The sequence below is a fragment of the Pomacea canaliculata genome, linkage group LG4 (genome assembly GCF_003073045.1).
Source record: "Pomacea canaliculata isolate SZHN2017 linkage group LG4, ASM307304v1, whole genome shotgun sequence".
Classification (NCBI taxonomy): domain Eukaryota; kingdom Metazoa; phylum Mollusca; class Gastropoda; order Architaenioglossa; family Ampullariidae; genus Pomacea; species Pomacea canaliculata.
The window spans coordinates 15,202,009-15,222,856 of NC_037593.1; the positions used below are offsets into that span (position 1 = coordinate 15,202,009).

The 20,848-nt window shown below is 38.1% G+C and overlaps 2 protein-coding genes across 4 annotated transcripts; one reads left to right on the forward strand and one right to left on the reverse strand.

Annotated features, from left to right (window-relative positions):
- Positions 1-122: 122 nt before the first annotated feature.
- On the reverse strand, positions 123-10,554 carry LOC112561569. Its single transcript, XM_025234130.1, has 5 exons — positions 10,488-10,554; positions 9,755-10,362; positions 9,308-9,509; positions 4,817-5,023; positions 123-4,312 (listed from the first exon to the last, which is right to left on the reverse strand). The coding sequence occupies exons 1-5, from the start codon at positions 10,552-10,554 to the stop codon at positions 3,069-3,071; spliced, it is 2,328 nt and encodes a 775-aa protein (XP_025089915.1). The 3' UTR covers positions 123-3,068.
- A 633-nt stretch (positions 10,555-11,187) lies between these two features.
- Positions 11,188-20,814, forward strand: LOC112562343 (RCC1-like G exchanging factor-like protein). Of its 3 annotated transcripts, none has more exons than XM_025235563.1 (13): positions 11,188-11,446; positions 12,237-12,461; positions 12,821-12,918; positions 13,793-13,922; positions 15,853-15,981; positions 16,469-16,535; positions 17,013-17,064; positions 17,308-17,392; positions 18,136-18,246; positions 18,624-18,782; positions 18,923-19,096; positions 19,273-19,358; positions 19,956-20,814. In XM_025235563.1, exons 2-13 carry the CDS (start codon positions 12,245-12,247, stop codon positions 20,031-20,033), a joined length of 1,386 nt encoding a protein of 461 aa, XP_025091348.1. In that variant the 5' UTR covers positions 11,188-11,446; positions 12,237-12,244; the 3' UTR covers positions 20,034-20,814. The 3 variants fall into 3 exon arrangements, with proteins under 3 accessions (XP_025091348.1, XP_025091347.1, XP_025091349.1); XM_025235562.1 differs by having other exon boundaries at positions 11,188-11,400; XM_025235564.1 differs by lacking the exon at positions 11,188-11,446 and adding an exon at positions 11,477-11,495.
- The last annotated feature ends 34 nt before the right edge of the window (positions 20,815-20,848 follow it).

Below are 20,848 nucleotides of genomic sequence, written 5' to 3' on the forward strand. Positions count from 1 at the left end.
TCACTCTAATAATAATTTTTGCAACAAAAGAAAATCAAGTGGGCAATAAGGAATTTTTTTTTTTGGGGGGGGGGGAGATGAGAAGGGGTAGCCCAAGAACAGTGGAGGCCACAAAAGCATCATTCAAAAAATCAGACTTTATTCAGGCAAAACAATTTCCTACAGAAAACCTTTTGTGGGAGGGGGGACCCCAAAAGGATGTGTACTGATAAAACACCTTCAACACAGCATTTCAAACAAAATAACTATAAAACTATAATCTACAAGAAACAGCACTTTTGAAGACATGATGGCTTTCAGCTTCTTGAAATACACTAACTGGAAAAAATTCATAAATTTTACAGACTTGTAGAAACTTAATCTAAATGTGCTAATGATTTTTGTTCTAAACTTTAGTCTGGTAGTTTTCGATCATAAGATATTTCTTAATCTTTCATCCATATAGATATTTTCTTTCACAGCAGACTAATGGACCTATATTTAAAACCAGTAAAAGGTGACTGGGCTGAATGTTAATGACACTACACTTGCCACACGTGTGATCAAGACTCATTCAAATTATATGCAAGCTGTATATTACACAGCAAGAGCCTAATTTGTTTAAGGCATATAGAATGATTCTTTGTGTTTTAAAAAGTGGAACATTTACACTGCAAAGTGAAAATATTTGAGACAAGAAAATTTTGATTCTCACCATACTTCAGATTTAACACCCACCACACCTCTATACCCTTACAGTAGTTCCAAGATTTCCTGCTGGTGAATTACTAAAGGAACATTTTCATGCTTGTTTCTCCAATATACAGCATGAGCAAGAGATTTTGTTGAAAATGTTAACTCATTACTGCTAGCTAGTAAAATAAATCCTGCAATGTGGTCAATAATCACTAGATCAGGGTTTAGGGTGAGAAATGAAATCTGTTCTTTTTCTATTTTATCCATAACATAAATTACTGAACCAACAAAAACCAGATCACTTTAACAAAAGCATACACAAGGACATTATTAACATTCAAATAGCTTGGCCTGTGACCAACATGTAAGTGCAATGCAAGCTTAGTCTTTCGCTTTCTTTTTAAATATTAGTTGACACAAATGTATACAGTGATATAGTGATGTAGCTTCTCATAGCTGCCATCAACATTATTCTTACATCTCAGCCTTAAAGACTTAGTTGAATGCACTTGTCAGATGAACACAGGCGCTCATGTACAGCAGATTAGCAAGAACTGGTTTGAAGATCACAGAATTGGTGTGGTGAACCCACTGCAGGCTGTCTCAAAATAGTTTAAGCTCATTAACATCTTTTTAAATACCAGGTCTACAAATTATCCCATCAAGCTAACAACAACAGTCAATTCCAAAGGAATCTGTAAATGCACTTGCATACTTTTTGATCAGTGTTATTTTTAAGCCTCTTCAACATGTGCAACAATGTTTACAAATGCCTTTAAAGGCAGGCTCTAATTTTCCATCAAGACATCTTTTTCTTGCCATGAAGTCTTTAATTTACAAGTTGTTACAGGATAATTTAGGGCAAGTAAACACTGCAGTTAGCATGATTATTTTTAGAATATATTTGTCCTTGTTTTATCAATATTGCTTTCAAAGACAAAAATATCATTTTAAATAAGAAAAAAAATGAACATTTTAAATTGTTTTTCCCTCTCCATCAAGGCATGCTCTGGTCCAAGGAAACACCAAAGTTTCTTTGTCAAATGCACAGTTCCAAATCTGATAAGATATTTTTACAGCTTATCCCCGTCCATCAGAGAACTTCTTCAGTAAGAACAAAGTTTCTCCACAGCCATTTACTTAAATGCCACATGATCATGGTAGATCATCAATTTAAAAAAAAAAGCAGCGGCCAGCAATATACGAATAATTCAACATGGTATTTTTTACAGCATGCTGTACTGACACATTTTATTAACATGTACTTTTTAACACCAGACCAGCCAGCGTGACAAGGATTTCCATTTTTGTATCACTTAAAACATCTGAAAGGGGTTGAACTGTGCTACACACTGCTCTTACAACTGTACATAGCATTTTGCTTGTATTCACCCAAAAAGGAAGGCTACTGTATAACAGAGCAACCTACCTTGACAGTAATCTCATAGTAAATGATGGAAGGAGAGGGGGCAGATTGTTGACTTGTACTAATACACAGTAATGGTGCATGACATCAATCTATTAAAAAGGAGGAAGGGAAAAAACGTCCCATGGTGCAGCTAACACATCTAAAATGGAACATGCACTCACTCCTGAAAAGGGCAGTGTTTCCTAATGATAAACATAATATGAATAACAGAGGTAGGCTGGTACTGGGCTTTACATAGGAGTTATATTCTGCTGGTAATGAGTTTTATGAGGAACCATACTGGGCTTCATATTTGATATATATATATTCTGTTGTTACCATTCAATTCTCCCTTCCAACAGAAGCAAAGAGCAGCATCAAATAATCCCATCAGCCACATACATTTCCTCCAGAATCAAGGAGGTATCAGAATGACAAGATTATTGCTCTGCTAAAATGTGTCCTTCCTGCTGAAAGCACAAAGCACTTAGAAAATCACTTTAATGACTGGGATGCAGAACTAGCACATTTGAAAATCAAAAATTAAAAAAGGTACATCATAATGGAAATGCCATTTTAAATTTTTCTACTCAATTTCAGATACAATAATAAATATAACAAAACCAAAAAATGGCAGAAAGGTTCTCAAAAATCAGGAACGAAATGTAGATTAATGTTAGGCTACAATAAAAGCATTTAAACAGACTTCCAAAAAAATAAGAAAGCTCTAGTGGAAAGTGATCCATGAAAAGTAGTATCCACATGTCAGGCTACACATAATTGCACTTTCTTAATTTCTGAAAGTGATCACAGGAGACTCATTATTGGTCTATTACAAATTTCAGCAATATAAATACCCAATCATCACAGAAGAGAAGGAAGGACAATACTAATATAAGATGATGCACTTTTACAAGGGATACCTGGGACAGCTAAGAACGGACAAGGTAGAAATATACACTGCAAGGAGGAAAGGGCAAGTGGATCAAATATAAGTTACAACATCACAAGAAAGTGTTGAACCATGAAAACTGCAAGATCTTGAGAGACAGGACTCACTTTCCTTTTCTTTCCCTGAATACATGCTTTCATGTGCATTTGTGTCATCCAGTGATAATGAAAGTGATGACACTGACAAGCTTTCATCAGCTGTGATGCTGGAACCATGATCACAGCCTGGAGCCATCAGGTCCAAGCAGTCTTGCAGCAACACTCCTTTAGTGTGATATGATGGAAGTGGACTTTTGCACAAATCTTCTTCCACATGACATGTGTCTTGGGTACCAACATGCTTGTGGTTATTGCCATTTTTCGAGCTCTTTTCCCAGGTAGCAGACTTGTGACGCCAGAGCACTCTCTGACGGTTTGTGGGTATGTCGGATGAACTGTGGTTATTGTTTGATAGCTGAAGTACAGTCAGCTTCTTGGCAAATATATTACCAAAACAACCATTGGTGTCTTCTTTGGTGAGCTGACTAGGACTTGACTGGTCAGCATTTTCCACATCTACACTTGTCTCTTTCTCCTTTTCCTTGTCTTTCTTATCTTTCGAGTAAGCTGAGTGCACTGCTGTCAGCCTTTGAATCCACCCTTCAACATTTTTCTCCCCATCAGCATTTTTTCCAGGAGTTTCCTTGGTGGTCAATGTTGATGATAAGGATTTAACATCATTTTTACTCTTCTCCTCTGTCCCCTCTTCTTTGCCAGATGTGAAATTTGTAGTTTGGTTTTCATTTCCTCTAAAATCTGCCACACCTTTAGGTGCAGTGCTAGTCCTTTGATATCCATCTTTCTTTGTTGCATTGGTAGCACTGGGCTGATGGTATTCTTCACCATCCTCAGAATCTTCTGTATTCTCTTCTTTGGGCACTTCTTCATTCTGATCCACCACCGCTTTATGTCTGGTCTCCACCTCATTTTTCTCTAGAGGCTTGGCATAGATGTGAGTGATGACTGTAGTGTATCCATTCTCATCCTTCACCTCTTTGATGTCGGTCACGATGACAGAGGACTCTGTGACCACTTCTCCACTGCCTGAAGTTCCCTTCTCTTCCTGCTCACCACTAGAGCCAACAGTCCGATGGACCAACACCTCAACACGCTGAGAATCTGGAAGCTCTAGTCCTATGATCACTTGTTCATTACGATCTGAACTCTCATCAGAATTTTCTTCATGCTCAGCTGAGCCACTAGCCTCTACTTTAAGTTCTGTGGTTGCCATGGGATATTCTGTAAAGAATAAAAGACAAAAATAAAACTTAAAAAGATAAAAAATAAAATGAAATACCTCTATGCCGAAATATGTTAAGGTTATGAATCAAAGTTTGTCCAATTTCTCTCTGCAGACATACGCATACTTGCAACTTGGTTCTGTGTCCATCTCATTATTACAGTGTATGTCCTATCAAGAGTATCTAACTTTTTAACATCTAAATTATAACTATGAAGCTGCTGTGTACTGTTTTTGAACTAAGAAACAAATCAGTTTTCATAACATTCATTAAAAGTTAATCACATACCCTGAAAATGCACTCACCAATTTTCCAGATCATTCTGAACCACATGTACACTATTTGCACTGCCTTTTAGTTTTTAATCCTCCTGACAGCTAATGTTAGGCTACTTAAAGTGGATACTATTTTTATTTTCATTATACCTAATATGTTTATAGTATGTGTTAAATCATTCCTCACCCAATAATTTCGTGTACAAAAATTGTCAGTTCAGACTTACCGCAACTAACTGATCTTCCAACAAAAGGATTCTGCTGCCTGGCCTGGGTGCGCTTGCGAAATGCTTTCATACGCTTACGCTGTTGACGAAACTTGTGCAGTTTGAATCCACCATAGGCTGGTAGGACTATGACACTCAGACCCAATAGAACTGCACCAGCTGCCACAACACAAGCAGACAGTGCCAGCCCTCCAAGAAGCTTTCCACCTGTTCCAAAAAAATGGTGTCACTGTAAAAAGCAGTACAATTATAGATGCTTTGTTATAATTACAGAGGCAATATCACACATATAGTGTCTGTCATTACTCTTTAAAGAAGTTTAATCTGTAATTTTTTTTTCCCATTTAACCATTAGCTTGCGCCTACATCAAACATGTAACCAAAATGTCAATGTCAAGTACAAGATGCTAAAGTTCTTGCATATGGCAGCACTATATTATAAACGTTCACAGAGGGGACTTGTACAGTGGCCCTTCAAGGTGTTATCTAAGTTTCTGAAAAAAAAATACTTTTTAAACCATGTTTCTAAATATAAAGTACTATCTCACATATTCTCTGTACAAAAATCTTTAACCTCACGATTAAAAATAAAATAGCTAGGTTTCATTATAAACAAAACTTCAATTCTTTTCTTCCCATATGAATGTTGTGGTGCAGTCACAGCTGACATCGTCCTGTCATTGGTGCAAGTTAAAGGCAGAACTTGTGGGCGTTCTTTAAAATGGTTTCGCCCATATGAGGGAAAGTAGGAGTACACAGTGCTGACTTTTACAAGCGGTCAGTTTTCCCTAATTGCTACCCCAACCCTGAGGCAGGGTGGATATCACAGGTGGTGCTGACTACCCTAGCAATAACGTCTTTTTCAGTCGAGTACTTGTTGTTGGAGTTTAGAAAGCCGAGGTGAAATGGTTTGCAACTGAACATACTGTCAGGGTTAGGACTGACAACTGAATGTATTCTCCATAAAACTGAGAGAAAAATAAAGCAAAAAACAAAAAGTGAACAGCGGAAATAACACAAACATAAAGACAACTGAATTTTAAAACTTTATGACGTGATAACAGATGCAAGGCACGCATGTCGAAAAACTTCATATCACACTGATGATGTTACTTTGGCGATATTGATCTAAATCTTCAGCACATCACCAAAGAGGATGTAGTGTATGAAAGTATGAATGCCTCAGGTGTTGTCATTCAAGAGCATGTTGACGAAACTATGGGGCAATTCATAAGTTACTGAGAAAAAAAAGGTGTTGAAAACATTAACGAGAGGTGGCACGGCACGTTGCTCAAAGTATAAAAGCTAAGATGAAAAAAAACTGGCGCAAGGTAGTAAAGTGAACGGTAGCAAGATGTGGCGCCTTCAGCTTAGTGACAAGACAGCAGTGGTTAGGGATCATGTTTACTGATGTATTGAACATTGTGACCCTATGAGACTAAGGCACTTGTTGGATGGATGTATTAAACACTTCCAAAACATGACAAGTGTAACCAAGCCTCACCATGCAGGCAATCACTATATATACTATCGCTAATAGTGCTAACTGTTTCTGCTGCTGTCAAGCTTCTGACTGACTTTCTGCATGGCCATGTCCTCTATAAACACCCAGAGGACTACATGCTGGCCATGAACACATTTTATGTTGAATGCTTTAACCATGTGTGCCTGATCTATCTGCTTAAGCATGTCCACATTCAAAACATGAGGTATTATGACATGCACATGGGTCCTGCTGTTTTAGACTGGAATGAACATGTTGATAGAGATTTTACTTCAAATTACAACAAAACAAGTGTTCAACACAACCGGAGACAACTTAGACAATACTTTTTTTTTTAAACTTATAAACTAGTAGAGGGTATCTGGAGATGTGTCACTGAACAATACAAATTTGATTCCGAACATGAAGAAAACACATTAACTGAAACAGACGGTAGTTTTGATGAAGATTTGGAAATGAATAATATAATTTAAATAACAAAATCCAACCAACATTGATAATTGAGGAAATAATTTACTACCAATGTTTGCACTTTCAAAACTGAAATTTTTCTAACCACAGACAGCTTCACACTGACAAATGTATTGTTTCTATAGACATGTCTATTCCAGTCTAAAACTGCAAGCCAAATATTGATATCCCCGTTTATGAAGAAAGAAATATAAGAGATATACAGAAAGATATAAAAAGCAATAAAAATAAAGTTTGAAAATTATGTTATCTTTATGTTTGTGCTATTTGTTCACCTTTCTCTCCTTTATATATTCTATTTTCGTTTGTGGAGAATACATTCAGTCCTAACTATGACAGTATGTTCAGATAGAAGCTGTTTCACCTCTGCTCTCAGACCCTTCCACAAGTACTGGTCGGCTGAGAAATGTGTTTTATTGTTAGGCCAGTCGGCAGTGCTTGCAATCTCTACCCTGCTATTGTCCAAGTAGTAACTGGAGACGACTGGACAATAGTAGTCCACACCATATGTACTTCCACCTTCCCTCACACAAGTGATGCTATTCAATTCTGTCAGCCAGAAGAAGTTCCGCCTTTTAGCAAGCTTTTCACGTTAATATTAATTTCAACCAGTTACAGGGTCCCCCGATGATTAATTGCTATATAACTTCCTTGTACAAGTCCCTTCAACTGCACTCAACAAAGCCTACTTTTCTGTGCAATCTGATAATGTAGTCTACTCTCACTGCTGTGTGATAACAATACTAACTTCATTTCTTATCCCATAATCTTCCATATCATTTAGCAAATTCCCATGTGCCACCTAAGATAACCTCCAGAGTTAGTGGTTCAAAAACACTGCTCATTATATTCAGGATCTGGTAAATCAAAAACTGATAATTTATCTGACATGGCAGCATTAGACAAAGAAAGAATACTACACAACTGTCATTCCTACATGCAGATGACTAGCCAATAAGAGCATCTTCTGTCAAATAGAATAGATTAAGACAGCTCCAAGTCACGCAAGGAAATTTGCCAAAGGAGTCTGAAAACAGACAATTTGGTATCAAAAGTCCAAGGGTGATCAAATATTATTACTATTATAATATTTAGAATGTTTATTGATCTGTTGCCAAATTATGTTTAATGTTTTACATAATCTACAGTCTTACTGAGCATTTCATTAAATTTTTAAAGAAATCAGTTTGAGAGAAGGCCAAATATATGTCCCAATTAAACTTTGCTTATACATATATAGAGTTTTCTCTCTAATCTGCTGTATGTACAAATGTGCATGCACACTCTTTTTCTCTCTCATGGTATGAATGTATTATTTGAGAGGTGCACATGATGTTAAGGCGCTTGAGCAGAAGTATTGGGTATGATCGCAGTTAGATAATAATAAATGCAAAATTTATAAAGTGCATATTCGCATTCCTAAGGAGCATGCTCTTAGCACCTAAGAACAAGAACGAGACATAAGTGGCGGGCACACGAGAAGCAAAAAGCGCGAAACTTTTCCGAAGCAACCCTGCTTTTCCTGCTTGCCGTGTGACCAACACTGCAAGCTATCCCCAAAGCGGCTTCGTAAGCCTGCTTGACTTTAGCTTGCGGCCTGCTTCGCGCTTTAGAACCTGTTCTACTTTTCCACGCGTTTCCACATGGCTGTGAAAGCAACAGGGCCACTGGCGAGCCTCAGCGAGGACCAGACCGTTCATTTGATTGAATTAATTAACTCCCATAGCGAGCTATGCGACTCGAGACGGCCTAAATATAGGCACAAACAATTTAAGACCGAAACAGCGTTCGTGTGTGTGACCAGCGGCTCCCCCCAAGCGGGCTTATCAAGCAGCCCGCAAGCGGGCTCGGAAAAGCGCTGCTTCAAAAGCCAAGCTTGCGAAGCCGCTTTTGGCTTCTCGTGTGTCCGCACCTTTAGACAGCATACAAGGGACAGGAAAAAAAAAACAAATAACACATGAACTAAGAAAGAATAAACAACAGTACTAATGATGAATAACAACAAATATAGAAAATGAAAAAAGGAACCAAGTAACAAGAACTGAGAGTATCATGATAAAAGAAAGGGAAGCATGTGAAAAAGGACTAGCATGTGAAAAAGGACCTTGCTTGTGGGAAAGGGTGCTAGGAGAAATGTTTATGGCAAGGGCACATTTTCAGGGCACATGTAAAGGATTCAATAGTGGGTAGGTGGCAGATATGGAAAGGGAAAGAGTTCCATTGTTTCACTGCACAATAACTAAAAATCCTGTGGCCATATGTTGTTGTTCTGGTAACAGGAAGAGTAAGGGAACGATCGTCAGACGAGGAGCGGAGTTATCTAACTAGATCAAATATAGGGAAGTGAGGAGCGAGATTGTGTTATTTATAAACTCCTTATGAGAGGGATATTTAATTTTTTTTACATCTGGTAAAATTAAGCCTGGTAAGTAAAAATCATACCCAAGTAAAGCATTTGTTTTCTCTCTCATATCTCTCTTGAAAGAATATTGATAAAGACAGAATGAGCAGCTTACTAAACACAGTTCCTCGTATAAGGCGACGAGTATGGGGAGCATCTGGCATAAAGTTGTATCGGCAGCCAAATGGTGAGAGACGGCTGAAATGATTACCCAGCAGTTTAATTCCAAGGTAACGCTTTCCACATCGGTAACAGAAGCTGGTTCCACACCGATTACAGGTCATGTGGTCACATCCTATTGACCGCTGAATGAAAATCTGAAATAAATTTTATTTTGTTTATTACTATTGTGTTTATCCAGGTTTAAACTGCTTTGTTAATTATGTATGCATTCCCTTCCAACCCAAGAAAATATTCATAATAAGGTTTTTCAGGCCACAGTTATGAAAATTGTTTCATCTCAAACTTTTCAAATGCACTATCAAGCACTCACATGCTATCTTCCCTAAGGCAAAATGATAAATTGTGACTGTAATAAATTCTAAAATACAGAACACATTACCTTGCATTTTGGACACTTTTGTGCATTGATCTGGCCATAGTGAAATTCTCGAGCCCAGTCCTTCAGCAGATGGTCGCCTTTCCGGAATTCTTTGCAGGTCAAGCCTTTGTGCCAAGGAGCATGACAGGAGAAGCACCACTCCAGATGGCACCGTGGACACACCACAGGCAGACCTTTTTTTACAATGTTCCTCTTTTTTAACAATGTGCGGTCTAACTGTACAGCATCACTACATCGTGGGCATGTTTTGAGGCATGGATCAAGGTTTGCATCGATGAGAAACTTATAAAATTTGCTTTTCATGCGTGGTGGTAGGCGTGTCAAAATTTCATCTCTGTGTACATAGGATTGACAGTTGCTGTTGATGCACTCGATTTTCACTGTTGCTTGGGATACCTGAACTGTTAAGTAGGATTCTAGGCAGGGGTCGCAGACGGGAAAACTGCAACACAGTCTACGCCGGAGCTTGGTCTCTTCAAAGCAGACAAAACATTCTGCAGTGATTAGCGGACCCTGAGGATACAAAGGAGGGGCAGGTCTAGCTTCTCTTCTTCCAGTTCCTGCTGGTCTCTTTGTCTCCAGAATCGTTCCAACAATACTCGAAAGTTCTCAGGATCTAAAACCAAATCGTCGACGTCGTTTGGCAGTCCCAACTCGTCTTCGTCAGAATCCGATTCCCCGGGATTTGTGTTGCTAGAAAATGCTTCCCATATATCTGAATCATCGTCATCACTGTCGCCTGTACACTGCCAGTCGTCAATATCCAAATGGCCGTCCTGTAATTCCGACACACCTAGCATGTTATCATTAATTTTTTGTCCAGTTTTGTTTTCTTTGAAATGTACATGAAGACGAGGGTGTGTTTCTGAACAGCCTTTTCCATCTTTGTTGTCATTCACTGTCGAGTCAATGCTAGATCCCGATGGCGATGCGAATACTTGACGATCAATTCTTGTCCCTCCTCTGTCTGGGAAGCAGCTTTTAACCCTGAGTTTTCTTTTCGTCGAGAAATTGTCATCTTGAAGTTCATCCATCGCACCTTTTGTCTCCAGCGCGTTTAGCTGGTCGACTTTCCCAGCTTGTTCCTTCCTTTTCTTTGAAAAAAATAAGCTAATGTCGAATGTAACAAACCTAAGCCGCCATGATTTTATGCGAATACGGAATAATACTCAATCGATGGTTACTCGTTTTTTCGTCAGCTATTTAAGTACAATAAAACCACTCGACAAGAATATATTTCGCCCCCAAAAATAATATAAAATAATCTGTAAGATAAATGCCTATAATGATCGCAATTTGGCTTACAGTCTAGTTTCGTTACTATATATAGATTTTACACTGATGTTTGTAAGCACAGAAATGAACCAATGAAATATCCGTATTTATGACCAATATCCACGGCGCTACATGTTTGAGAAAGTTTGATTGGATCTTTGTCATCCTGCTTCTATACTTCCGGTGTTGCTTGTGATCTTTTCATCTGACTTGTCACTATTAATAGTAGGAAAAAAAAGAAGAAGAAAATTCAGGTTACGAAAATGAATTTGGGGAAGTCAGAGAACTAATCATGAATCATCATAATATCTCCACAAAACAAAATTAACTATACCACAATAAGAATATATGCCTGCCGTTCTTTTTATCAGGTATGGGACTACGGACGTCTCGTGTACCTGACTTTCTAGTTTCTTGGTTTGTTGAAACCTCGCAAACATTTTAAGTCACACCTTTTTATATCAGAGTATAAATATGAGATTTAACGTTTGATCATGACAATACGTGCTTGTATGGCCCACTTTAAACAATAACAATGAGATATTAATAAATACAGAAGAAAAACTTAACTTTGAAGATTTGTGTTTATACGTACTGGAACAGATTTTTAACACTTTTTATTATTATTATTTTATTTACAAAAAGTCAATGCGCATTTCATTTATATTATTTCCCCCATCCATCTTAGACTAATAATAATCTCCATTGTTAAGTGACCATGTTTAGTCTCGCCACAGAATATGAGTCAAAGCCAGAAGAGGGTCAATCATAAATGTATTGTTTTCTCATATTTTCAGCCATCAGTGGATGCGAAAAAAATCACAATTGTAGCCTGCTTACTTTATGAGCTGTGGTTGCGTGCAATGGCTGTTCTTTTCCCGGTTCACCTAATAATCTTGAGCTATCTAGCTTGAAGGGTGAACTTTTATTATTAAGAGATACAAGAAGACTAATTCATGGGCATAGAAAGACTGTTTAGGTTGACTTGTGGTGCAGTGGCTAAAGTGCCTGTCGCTACAACAATGTAATTGAGTGTTGTAGGTCCGTATCTCAGCTCCAACATACCTCTTTCTGGATGTGACACTTGTTTACATAGCTGACACATTTAAGAATAGCTGTTTAACAGTGTAAGCATAGTGCCACATGACTTGCTTCAGTCAAAAGCTGATGTCATTTTGGTAACACAGAGATGTTTTGATCTGTTCAGGGCTAACAATGGCATCAAACCTTGGACACAGGCTCCATAGTCTTTGCTGGCAAGTGCATCAACCTTCATCTCCACTAGTTTTTATCTCTCGTAGTATGAAAAACTGGAAGAAAAAAATTCTAATGCGTGAGGACTTGAAGGAGAAAGTTATAGAATATGCAGGAAAACATCAGCACCAAGAGGAGAGAATTTATTCTTGGGGATGTGCAGCTACTGGTGCCCTTGGTAATTTGTTCTTGAATGTTTTACACCCATTCCTGGCCCACCATATGTTTTGTGATTTGTGATTCTCTCTCTGACTCACTGAGGCTTTTTTAAATATGTATTCTTGCTTTTTTTCTTTTCCCTGTGTGATCCTTATCAATTTGTCTACATTTGCCTACTTGTGTACCCTACTCACACCAGAGCACAGACAGGAAAAAGATTCTTACTAGAAAACCTCTGCATGTAAATGAGAGAGAGTGCGTGTATTATTGAGTGTGGTGTTGCACAAATCATTTTTTTTTTCTTGTTATCAGTGTAATTTCTTCAATCATAAGTTGGCAAGGAGCTGAAGTCTAAACAGATGGATTCTCACATTTCAGGTATTGCAAGTTACCTAAAACCAGGCAAGGGGCAAAATCCAATATATCAGCAGCCAAGACCTGCCCTTGTCAAGTTCTTCTATAAGAGTGACATAAAAGTAAGGAGACCAGAATTGCATATGGAGTGTGCATTGAAAAATTATTCAGGACATTCTGAGGCATTTTTGTTACTTTTTAGGATTTTTACTTTGTGTCTGTAAGGGTGCTCAGCTGCAGTAGGATGAAGAATATATTTACTTATCATAAATTCAAATTTAGTGAAGCGGGCAGAGTAGAATCCAGCCACAGATCCAAACAGTTCGCACTTCAAATAACATTATATACATTCCTGCTGCAAACCAGAAGAGGAAGAAAACACAGCAGAAGTACATGTAAACATGAAGGTCGAACACTTTTATCCAAAATAAAGCACAACCACAAAACAAACAAAATCAGCCGATCCCTTCAGCCTGTTAGGCGAAAGGACAGAACTCAAAATGTAAAAGGGTTATGTCTAATTTAACACAAGGTCTTGGTTTTCCCATTGGTCGTAACTATGACATAACCCTAAGCATATCTGTTTTAATATGCATTATTTATATCAGTTTGGGGGTTTTTTCACTTCTTTGTGTTCATCAGGGTACTGTTTGTAGGTCTGGAAGAACAGTGGTTGGGGGAGGGAGCCTAATGACCAAGATTCTGGGAAATACTAGTTTGTACTAAAGTTCAGTCCAGTCTTTTGAAAATATTTTTGCACTCTTGTAGACCTGTAAGAAAGATTACAGTAGGGTTGGTAATGGGTTTTATTCCAGCTGGAACATGGTTCCATTCTTTTATTTTGTTGCTTTGTCAGTTTTATTTTATAAAGGGTTGGGGTTTTTTGCCCTAGTATCAGATATTTGTTGGGCCAATATTTTACCACAGTTTGTATATAATTTGTTGTTATTTTAACCTTTTGTTATCAATGTGCTTGCCATTTTCCCCCTGTTTCAGCCATATCTGGTATCATGTGGCTATGGTTTTACTTTGTATGCGGTCAAGTCAGCAAAAGGACTTCAGCTTCTGGGAACTGGCATCAACACAAATTCACAGCTAGGGAGTCATGAAGTTCCAAGGAATTCAGGTTTTCTTTGTCCATCTGTTATTTTAATTATTTAATAAATAGATTTGTTTCTGTCTGCATGTATATATATATAATTGTATATGCATGCTTGCTTTTTTGTGTATGTTTGTGTGTGAGAGAGAAAGGATGTATGCCTGTGCATGTATACCTGGCTTCTGTTTACAGGATGTAAAAACTACCCATGATGTAGCAGCTTCACCTGCCAGTCTGACATGAGAAAAATGCGTGCTTGTTTTATTGACCAAGATGGAATTGATATGTGTGGAATATATTTGTGGAATGGTTTTTTTTTTCCCTATGCATCGTTACATATGTCAAAACAGTGGCATAGGAACTGGGAGGTGGGCAAGGGGAGCAGTCACCCTCTTAAAAAAGATACTTAGGGGGCAAGAATATCTTTTTTGTACCCTACCTACCCCCCAACCCAATGCTTGAGATGTGATTTTTTTATAAAGTACCAAAGAGTTAGATGAGCGGGGAGAGAGAGAGAAATGGCAAATCTTTATTTAGGAGAGAGTAACAGAATAAGTAAAAGTTGTGCTTTTTTACTTCTAGCCCCCAATCTTAAAAAAAGGAAATGCTTCTTTGCTACAAAGTCAGTCAGTGGTCCCTTGACCGGCACCTGTTGTTGGGGGGAGCACATGAATAGACATGGTAGCTGACATGGGCCAGTCACTCTTGACTATTCTGGGCAATAGTTAGCAGGTCCTGTACAGGATGACCAGTCCAGTCTTTAACATTCGTAAGCCAGTTCTTTCTCTGGCCTCTGTTGCATTGGCTACCCTCCAAGGTGCCTTGGAGGATAGTCTTCAACAAGGTGTCATGCTGGGTCACATGGCCAAAAAAGACCAACTATTGAAAGCAGAGGTTCCTGGTGCCTTACGGGTGTGGCTGACTTGTTTTGTACAAAGTCGTTGGTTCTGTGTTCTCTGTATGAGATCCGGAGCAGCCTCCTCAGGCACTTGTTCTCGAATGCCTGGATTCTCCTTTCTGTCTCGGCGAGCAGAGTCCACATGTCATATCCGGGGAGCAGGATTGGTGCTACCAGGGATTTGCATTATTGATATCAGGGATTTATACAGCTTGTACTTGGTAGTGAACCTTATCTTAAGGCTAGGCCAGATTCTATCTAATCTAGCCATTGCCGCTTTTTCTGTTGCAGTCTTGATGCACATATCTGGCATGGAGCTGCCACCCTTGGAGAGGGAGGCTCCCAAGTACTTGAAGCTGCTTACCTCTTTAAGCTGTGCCCTGTTCATATAGATCTCTGATTTGCCGCTGCTGTTGATTATAACTTTGCTCTTTTCAGTGCTGATCTCCACTCCATATGCATTTGAACTGTCTTTCAGTCTGTTGGTGAGGTCTTGCAGTTAAAAAAAGCTACAAAACAAAGGCATTAATCAATTATGGGGGTGGGGAAGCAGGGTTAGTACACTTTCAAACTGTCACGCTGACTAGCAAACCTTGAATGTGATTAATATGATTTTAAAGTTTATCTTATTCTAAATATTACATAATTTCTTGTTATTATGATAGCGAGTTAAGTCATTTTTCAATGACTTTTGCTGTTTAACATTGAAAGCAGCATGTGTTGTAATGCTGTCACCGTGTTCACGTATGTGTGTACAGCTGCACTCATGCATCCACTACTTTTCTTTGTAATGTGCAGTGTGAGTGTTCATTGTCAGTTTGCAGTTTGTTCCCAAAAGCTAGGCATCTTCCTATGCCACTGAAATGTTTTTTGTTAAAGATGATGAAATGGTGCCCCAGTAGTCTGCACCACACTGCGCTATCAGTCCCTCCATTAACCTCTCCATTTTTTTCAGCTTTTTCCTTTTTTTTCTGTTGATGTTTCTTAGTTTTGTGCAATCATTTTGGTTCCCAGCTTGTATTTTCTCTTCTTTCTAAAATATTTGTGTTTCTGTTCCAGGTCGCTATCTGGATTATATCATCCAGCCTCTTTCAGTTGATCTCCCTTTGAACAAACCACTGTCTACCAGGGCACGACACATTGGTTGTGGCCGTGCCCATACAGTCATTATAATGGAAGACGCTGGAGGTTTTAGTTTCTTTTTATATGTTTTTCTCCCCCTTCATTTATTTGTTCTTGTGTTTCATATTATTTGTCTTTACTTCTCCAGATGAGCATTACTACTCTAAATTTATTTTTCGTACTTCGTTTAGAGTATCTTTATCTGATATTTTACTTCCAATTAAAGATGAAAGAAAACAATACACAAACCTTGGACCATTTATTATAACATTTCAAAATGTGACAGCCATTGAGACATTAAAGTTAGCCTTAAACAGAAAGACAGAAATCTTTTATATTTCACAGAAATCAATAACAGCAAGCTTTCTCGCCAGGAAAGATCAAACGATATAAGTTTTAAGGACACAGCATTCATTGCAATTTTTTATTGCTTAAAGACCCCATGCCATGACCACTTAAAACCGTTTACTCTAAACCCATCGTTGCAAATCTGTCTAACATCTGGTGTATTTTGTGTGTGTGTGTGTGTGTGATCCTCATTTTCTGTTGAAAGTCTTTAGTCTTGGAAATAACTCCTATGGACAATGCTGCAGGCCAGTCGTTGATGGAGAAGATTACAGGTACTGTATGTCCCCTTCTACATATTGTTTGGCTGTTACCTTCTCTCAGACATTTGGGGTAGACACAATGTTTAATTTGTCATAAAATCTGTTTAGTGATATTATCTGTGAGGCATAATATTTCTGGCTCGATGCTTTCTGGAACTTGTGGCTGGAAACTCCTCTATAGCAGCTGCTTTGAAATGGATACCTGATTTATCAGGGGAGATAAAGGGTGGGCTTTGCCTTTCACAGCTCCTAGACATTGTGGACCACATCTTCACTGGCCCTACGGCCACTAGGTTATAGGACGCATTACCTCTTTACTTTTATTTTAAAATGTGGAATATGTATTGCAGGACTTCAGTTGACATTGGTATAGACAGTATTTTTCTCGGAAAACTTAATGCTGTGTATTTCTAAGATAAGGTGTCCATTCCCCCTTTCCCATTGTAAAACTCAATTCTTTGCAATATTTACGATTTCTATATATTACAGGCGAAATCCTCTAGTCAATCACATAGAGAATATACCTGAGGAAGTGGCACAGGTAAGTTTGCTGTTTTGTCATATGAATAGATAGAAGATATGGAGATTCTTAATAGGGGTAGAACAAAAATAAACCAAAAAGCTATGCAGGGCATGATCAAAGATAAGTATATTGCTTGGAGTCAAGAATTTGCTTATTATACATTTAAGGTCTTGACAGTGGGTCCAAAATATGCATTTGTAGACAGGATCAGTGACTTTTTTGATGAAGGGTCAAGTGTCAAGATTCTTAAGTTTTGCCTAGGTGTGGTGTGGCCAAGATCACACAATCTTTATCTCCAAATCTGGAAAACTCTACAGCTGTGGTCTGGGAGCTGACGGACAAACAGGTGAGCATAGCCAAAAAAACAAATTAAATGAAAAAAAGATGATACTGTAAAAGGTAAAAGTAGTCCCCAGATTGTTTTGGTCGTTGGGGAGTAAGGTGTTATGAACTATACTTTTCTCAAGGCCAGCCTTTCATTGTGTAAGGAGTGCCCATCTCTCTCTCAGCACTTTCCTTCTTCAGCCCTTTAAGGGTGTGTTAGGTGCCCATTCAATGGTTGGGTAATCTAGAGGAAGCAGGCTACACCAGAAATTTCATTTTTGATCCTGACATCTTTATTAGATGCTCCAGGTTTGTGCAATCAGCAAGCTCAGAAGAAAGGTCACTTTTTAAACTAATTCATGGTGTGGACAAGATATATATATTGATAAATTATCATTATTCACAGGTCAAGTATCAAGAGAGCTTGAAAAACATTTTCAAAACTTTTAATCACAATGAGAATGAATAAAGTAGTTTATCATAAGTGCATGTGAAAAATATCTTACTTTGTTGACAGTGATGAAAAGTGCATTTCTAATCTGTTTTAACAAATCCAACCAGATTTCCATTTACAAAAGAAGCCTATGTTTAGAAAAGAAACCGAATACTGTGCAAAACTGTTTAAAATCCAAAGTTTCAATGGAAATTTACTTTAGCTACAATTTTATATGATGATTGTCATGCTCTTTTCACTCAGACATTGCATGCATTATTTTAAGTGTGGGTGTCAAAAAAATTCGTTGTTTGCTGTGGCTTTAATTTCAGGACTTGGCCATTATAACTCAGTAAGCACACCAACTTTGGTCAAAGGAGATATAGAAGGAGAAAAAATTGTTTCTGTACATGGTAAAGGAGATTGTGTGCTGGCGGTCTCAGGTACATTGTGGACACTTGTTTGCAAACAGCTTTCTTTCTTGTGCCATTTTCAATGTTTTTAAGACTTATAAATATCAGCAATGCTCAGTCATGGTAAAAGTGATCCTATGGCATTGGCTTAATAATTGTTCAACACTTGTGCAAGTCTGACTGACTGACTGACCAGTCTTATAAATAAGTGTTAAAAAATGGTACATTACATTTTTAATGCTTATTTTTGTTCACCTGGTCAATGTTTTTGGTACTTTATAAATCACCTTATGATTAGATATTTTAGTTTGAAAAGATTGTTGAAAGGGTAAGAAGAAATGGAAAAGCATTTGAATGGATTAAAATGTCTAACTCTTTGTATGATTTATATTTACTACATTTTTCAGACAAGGGACAACTGTTTGGGTGGGGAAACTCTGAATACAACCAGCTTGCCATGGTAACAAACGAAAATCAAATCAACATTCCACGTCATCTGCCTGTGAATGGCTGTGGTCACATCATCAAAGCTGTGGCTGGTGGTTCTATCTGTGCAGTGTTAAATGGTACGTTTCTGTACTATATTATGTGATTTTCCCCATTTAATCCCTCACTTTACAGCCTTAGTTGCTGGCATGGCGTAAAACACCAATTCCCCCCCCCCTCTCTTTACAGATTAAACTAATTCATGTTCTTGTATCACCAGACAAAGGACAAGTGTTTGTCTGGGGGTATGGCATCCTTGGAAAGGGACCTGCCTTAAGTTCATCCTCCACACCAACACAGATTCCAGAGACACTGTTTGGTCGCAGTGAAATCCATCCGAACATCAAAGTTACAGAGATTGACTGTGGCTTAGACCATTTTGTAGCTTGCACAGGTATTCTTCATTCTTTCTTTATTCTAATTTGTCGTAAGTAAGGCTGGCTTTTGTTTAATTGCTTATCTTGTTTTTATCGTGATAGAGAATGTCCAATAGAGGAACAAAAGATCAAATTTCTAAAATATCTTTTGGAAGTTCCAAAAAATTTTGTTTTGCTGTACCATTTGTTTCAGATCAAGGTTATTTGTATAGCTGGGGTCACAGTCGACAAGGGTGTCTTGGTTTGGGTGCTGATAATGATCAGTATTTTCCCTTTCAGGTGAGCTTATTTGCATGGTGCTTTCCTATTCGTTTTTCTGCTCTGTATCACATGGAAAGATTATGGGGTACTAGAGTGATGTCCCTTGGTCTTAATGGAACTAGGCATTTGCATTTTCTCTGCATTAATCTGTTTCGATCTGGCCAGAACACACGTATGCAATCTTTCTCTGACTGCTTACTTTTGGTAGTCCTGTTCCCGGAGAAAAAGTTGTCCATTTGCAGACTTTAGGTAGATCACATCTCTGCTACCATTCCATACTTTCCATAGGCAAACTCTTTCCAGTTTGTCCTTGGTGTCTGAGAAATTTTACATTTGTACACATTTTAAGCATCCTGGCATCCAAATACCATAAGCTTCTCCATCAAGAAGTGATATGCACATACTAAATATTTATTATATTATTGTGGCGATGACTTAACTTTCATTGACCGACCTACAGACAGTTCAAAGAATTGCTGCAACAAAAAGCTTTAAATTTTGAAGAAGAAAAACTTCTCCTTGATGATCTACCTATACAATTTTACATCAATAAGACATCACACTGGTTTGCACTTGTGTACTATTTTACTTACTGCATTTCTTGACTGGTTTCAGGTATCATTACCTGCTGAAGTACGCATGGTGGCATGTGGGGTGGATCACACTGTGGCCCTTTGCAAACCTTTCTGCTGACAACTAGCTGCTGCACAATCTAGAAGTGTTTGAAATCAGCTTTATGAAAGGGGAAGCAGAGCCAGGAAAAGTGTGTCTCAAACACCTTATCCCTCAGTGACCTAAAACTTAAGAGATGACTTTGTGTATCGAAAAGATTTGAGCTACTCAGCATAAATGGAATGCAGAGGGGAGAACACTATTTAAGAAAACAAGCTATTGTGTCAATCCACCAAACAATATACATTAGTACCCACTTATGGTAGTTCACCCAACTTCGTATATCCTGTGTTTGACCAGTGTTCGCACACCGAGCAGCTTTGAAAGGAATTAGAAGACTGGAAGAGGGGCAGATCACATGTCCTTTGTTAAAGATGTTGACCTTGGAGACAGTTTTGTTACCTCTAAATACTTCACATCCCACGACATTACCCATACAGAAATCATAAATTTGAGTCTTCCTACTGTGTGGAGCTGTCAAAACTTTTACCTTTATAGCTGAATTGTGTGTGCATGTTCATTATGTGTGTGAAAGTGGAGGGGGTGTGGCTCTTCAAGCATCCAACTTTTTTTCTTTTTAAACAGCCCTTTCATTAAAATTCTTAATGGGCACAAGATCATTGCTCCTACAGGCCAGCAAATAAAAACTGTTCCCAAAGGAATATTAAAGACAGTACATGCCCATCAATAAAACCATTTGAAGATGATGTGCAGTACTCAACAATATTGTAAATGCAAAGAAATCTTTCATATGAATCTTTGTAAGTATGGTTGTATAAAATAAAAGTGAGAGATAATTGTCTCTCTTGTGTTTGGGCAGGCATCCAAATCAAACA

Bases quoted from the DNA above. Each gene is read 5' to 3' on its own strand.
- LOC112561569 (XM_025234130.1), bottom strand. From the start codon at position 10,554: ATGCTAGGTGTGTCGGAATTACAGGACGGCCATTTGGATATTGACGAC. The intron at 10,363-10,487 runs GTGATGACGATG...TTAGATCCTGAG, and splicing joins CTGGCAGTGTACAGGCGACA to AACTTTCGAGTATTGTTGGA. The intron at 5,024-9,307 runs GTAAGCTGCTCA...TTTTTGGAACAG, and splicing joins TATACGAGGAACTGTGTTTA to GTGGAAAGCTTCTTGGAGGG.
- LOC112562343 (XM_025235563.1), top strand. From the start codon at position 12,245: ATGGCATCAAACCTTGGACACAGGCTCCATAGTCTTTGCTGGCAAGTG. The intron at 18,247-18,623 runs GTACATTGTGGA...TACATTTTTCAG, and splicing joins TTGTGTGCTGGCGGTCTCAG to ACAAGGGACAACTGTTTGGG. The intron at 19,359-19,955 runs GTGAGCTTATTT...GACTGGTTTCAG, and splicing joins ATCAGTATTTTCCCTTTCAG to GTATCATTACCTGCTGAAGT.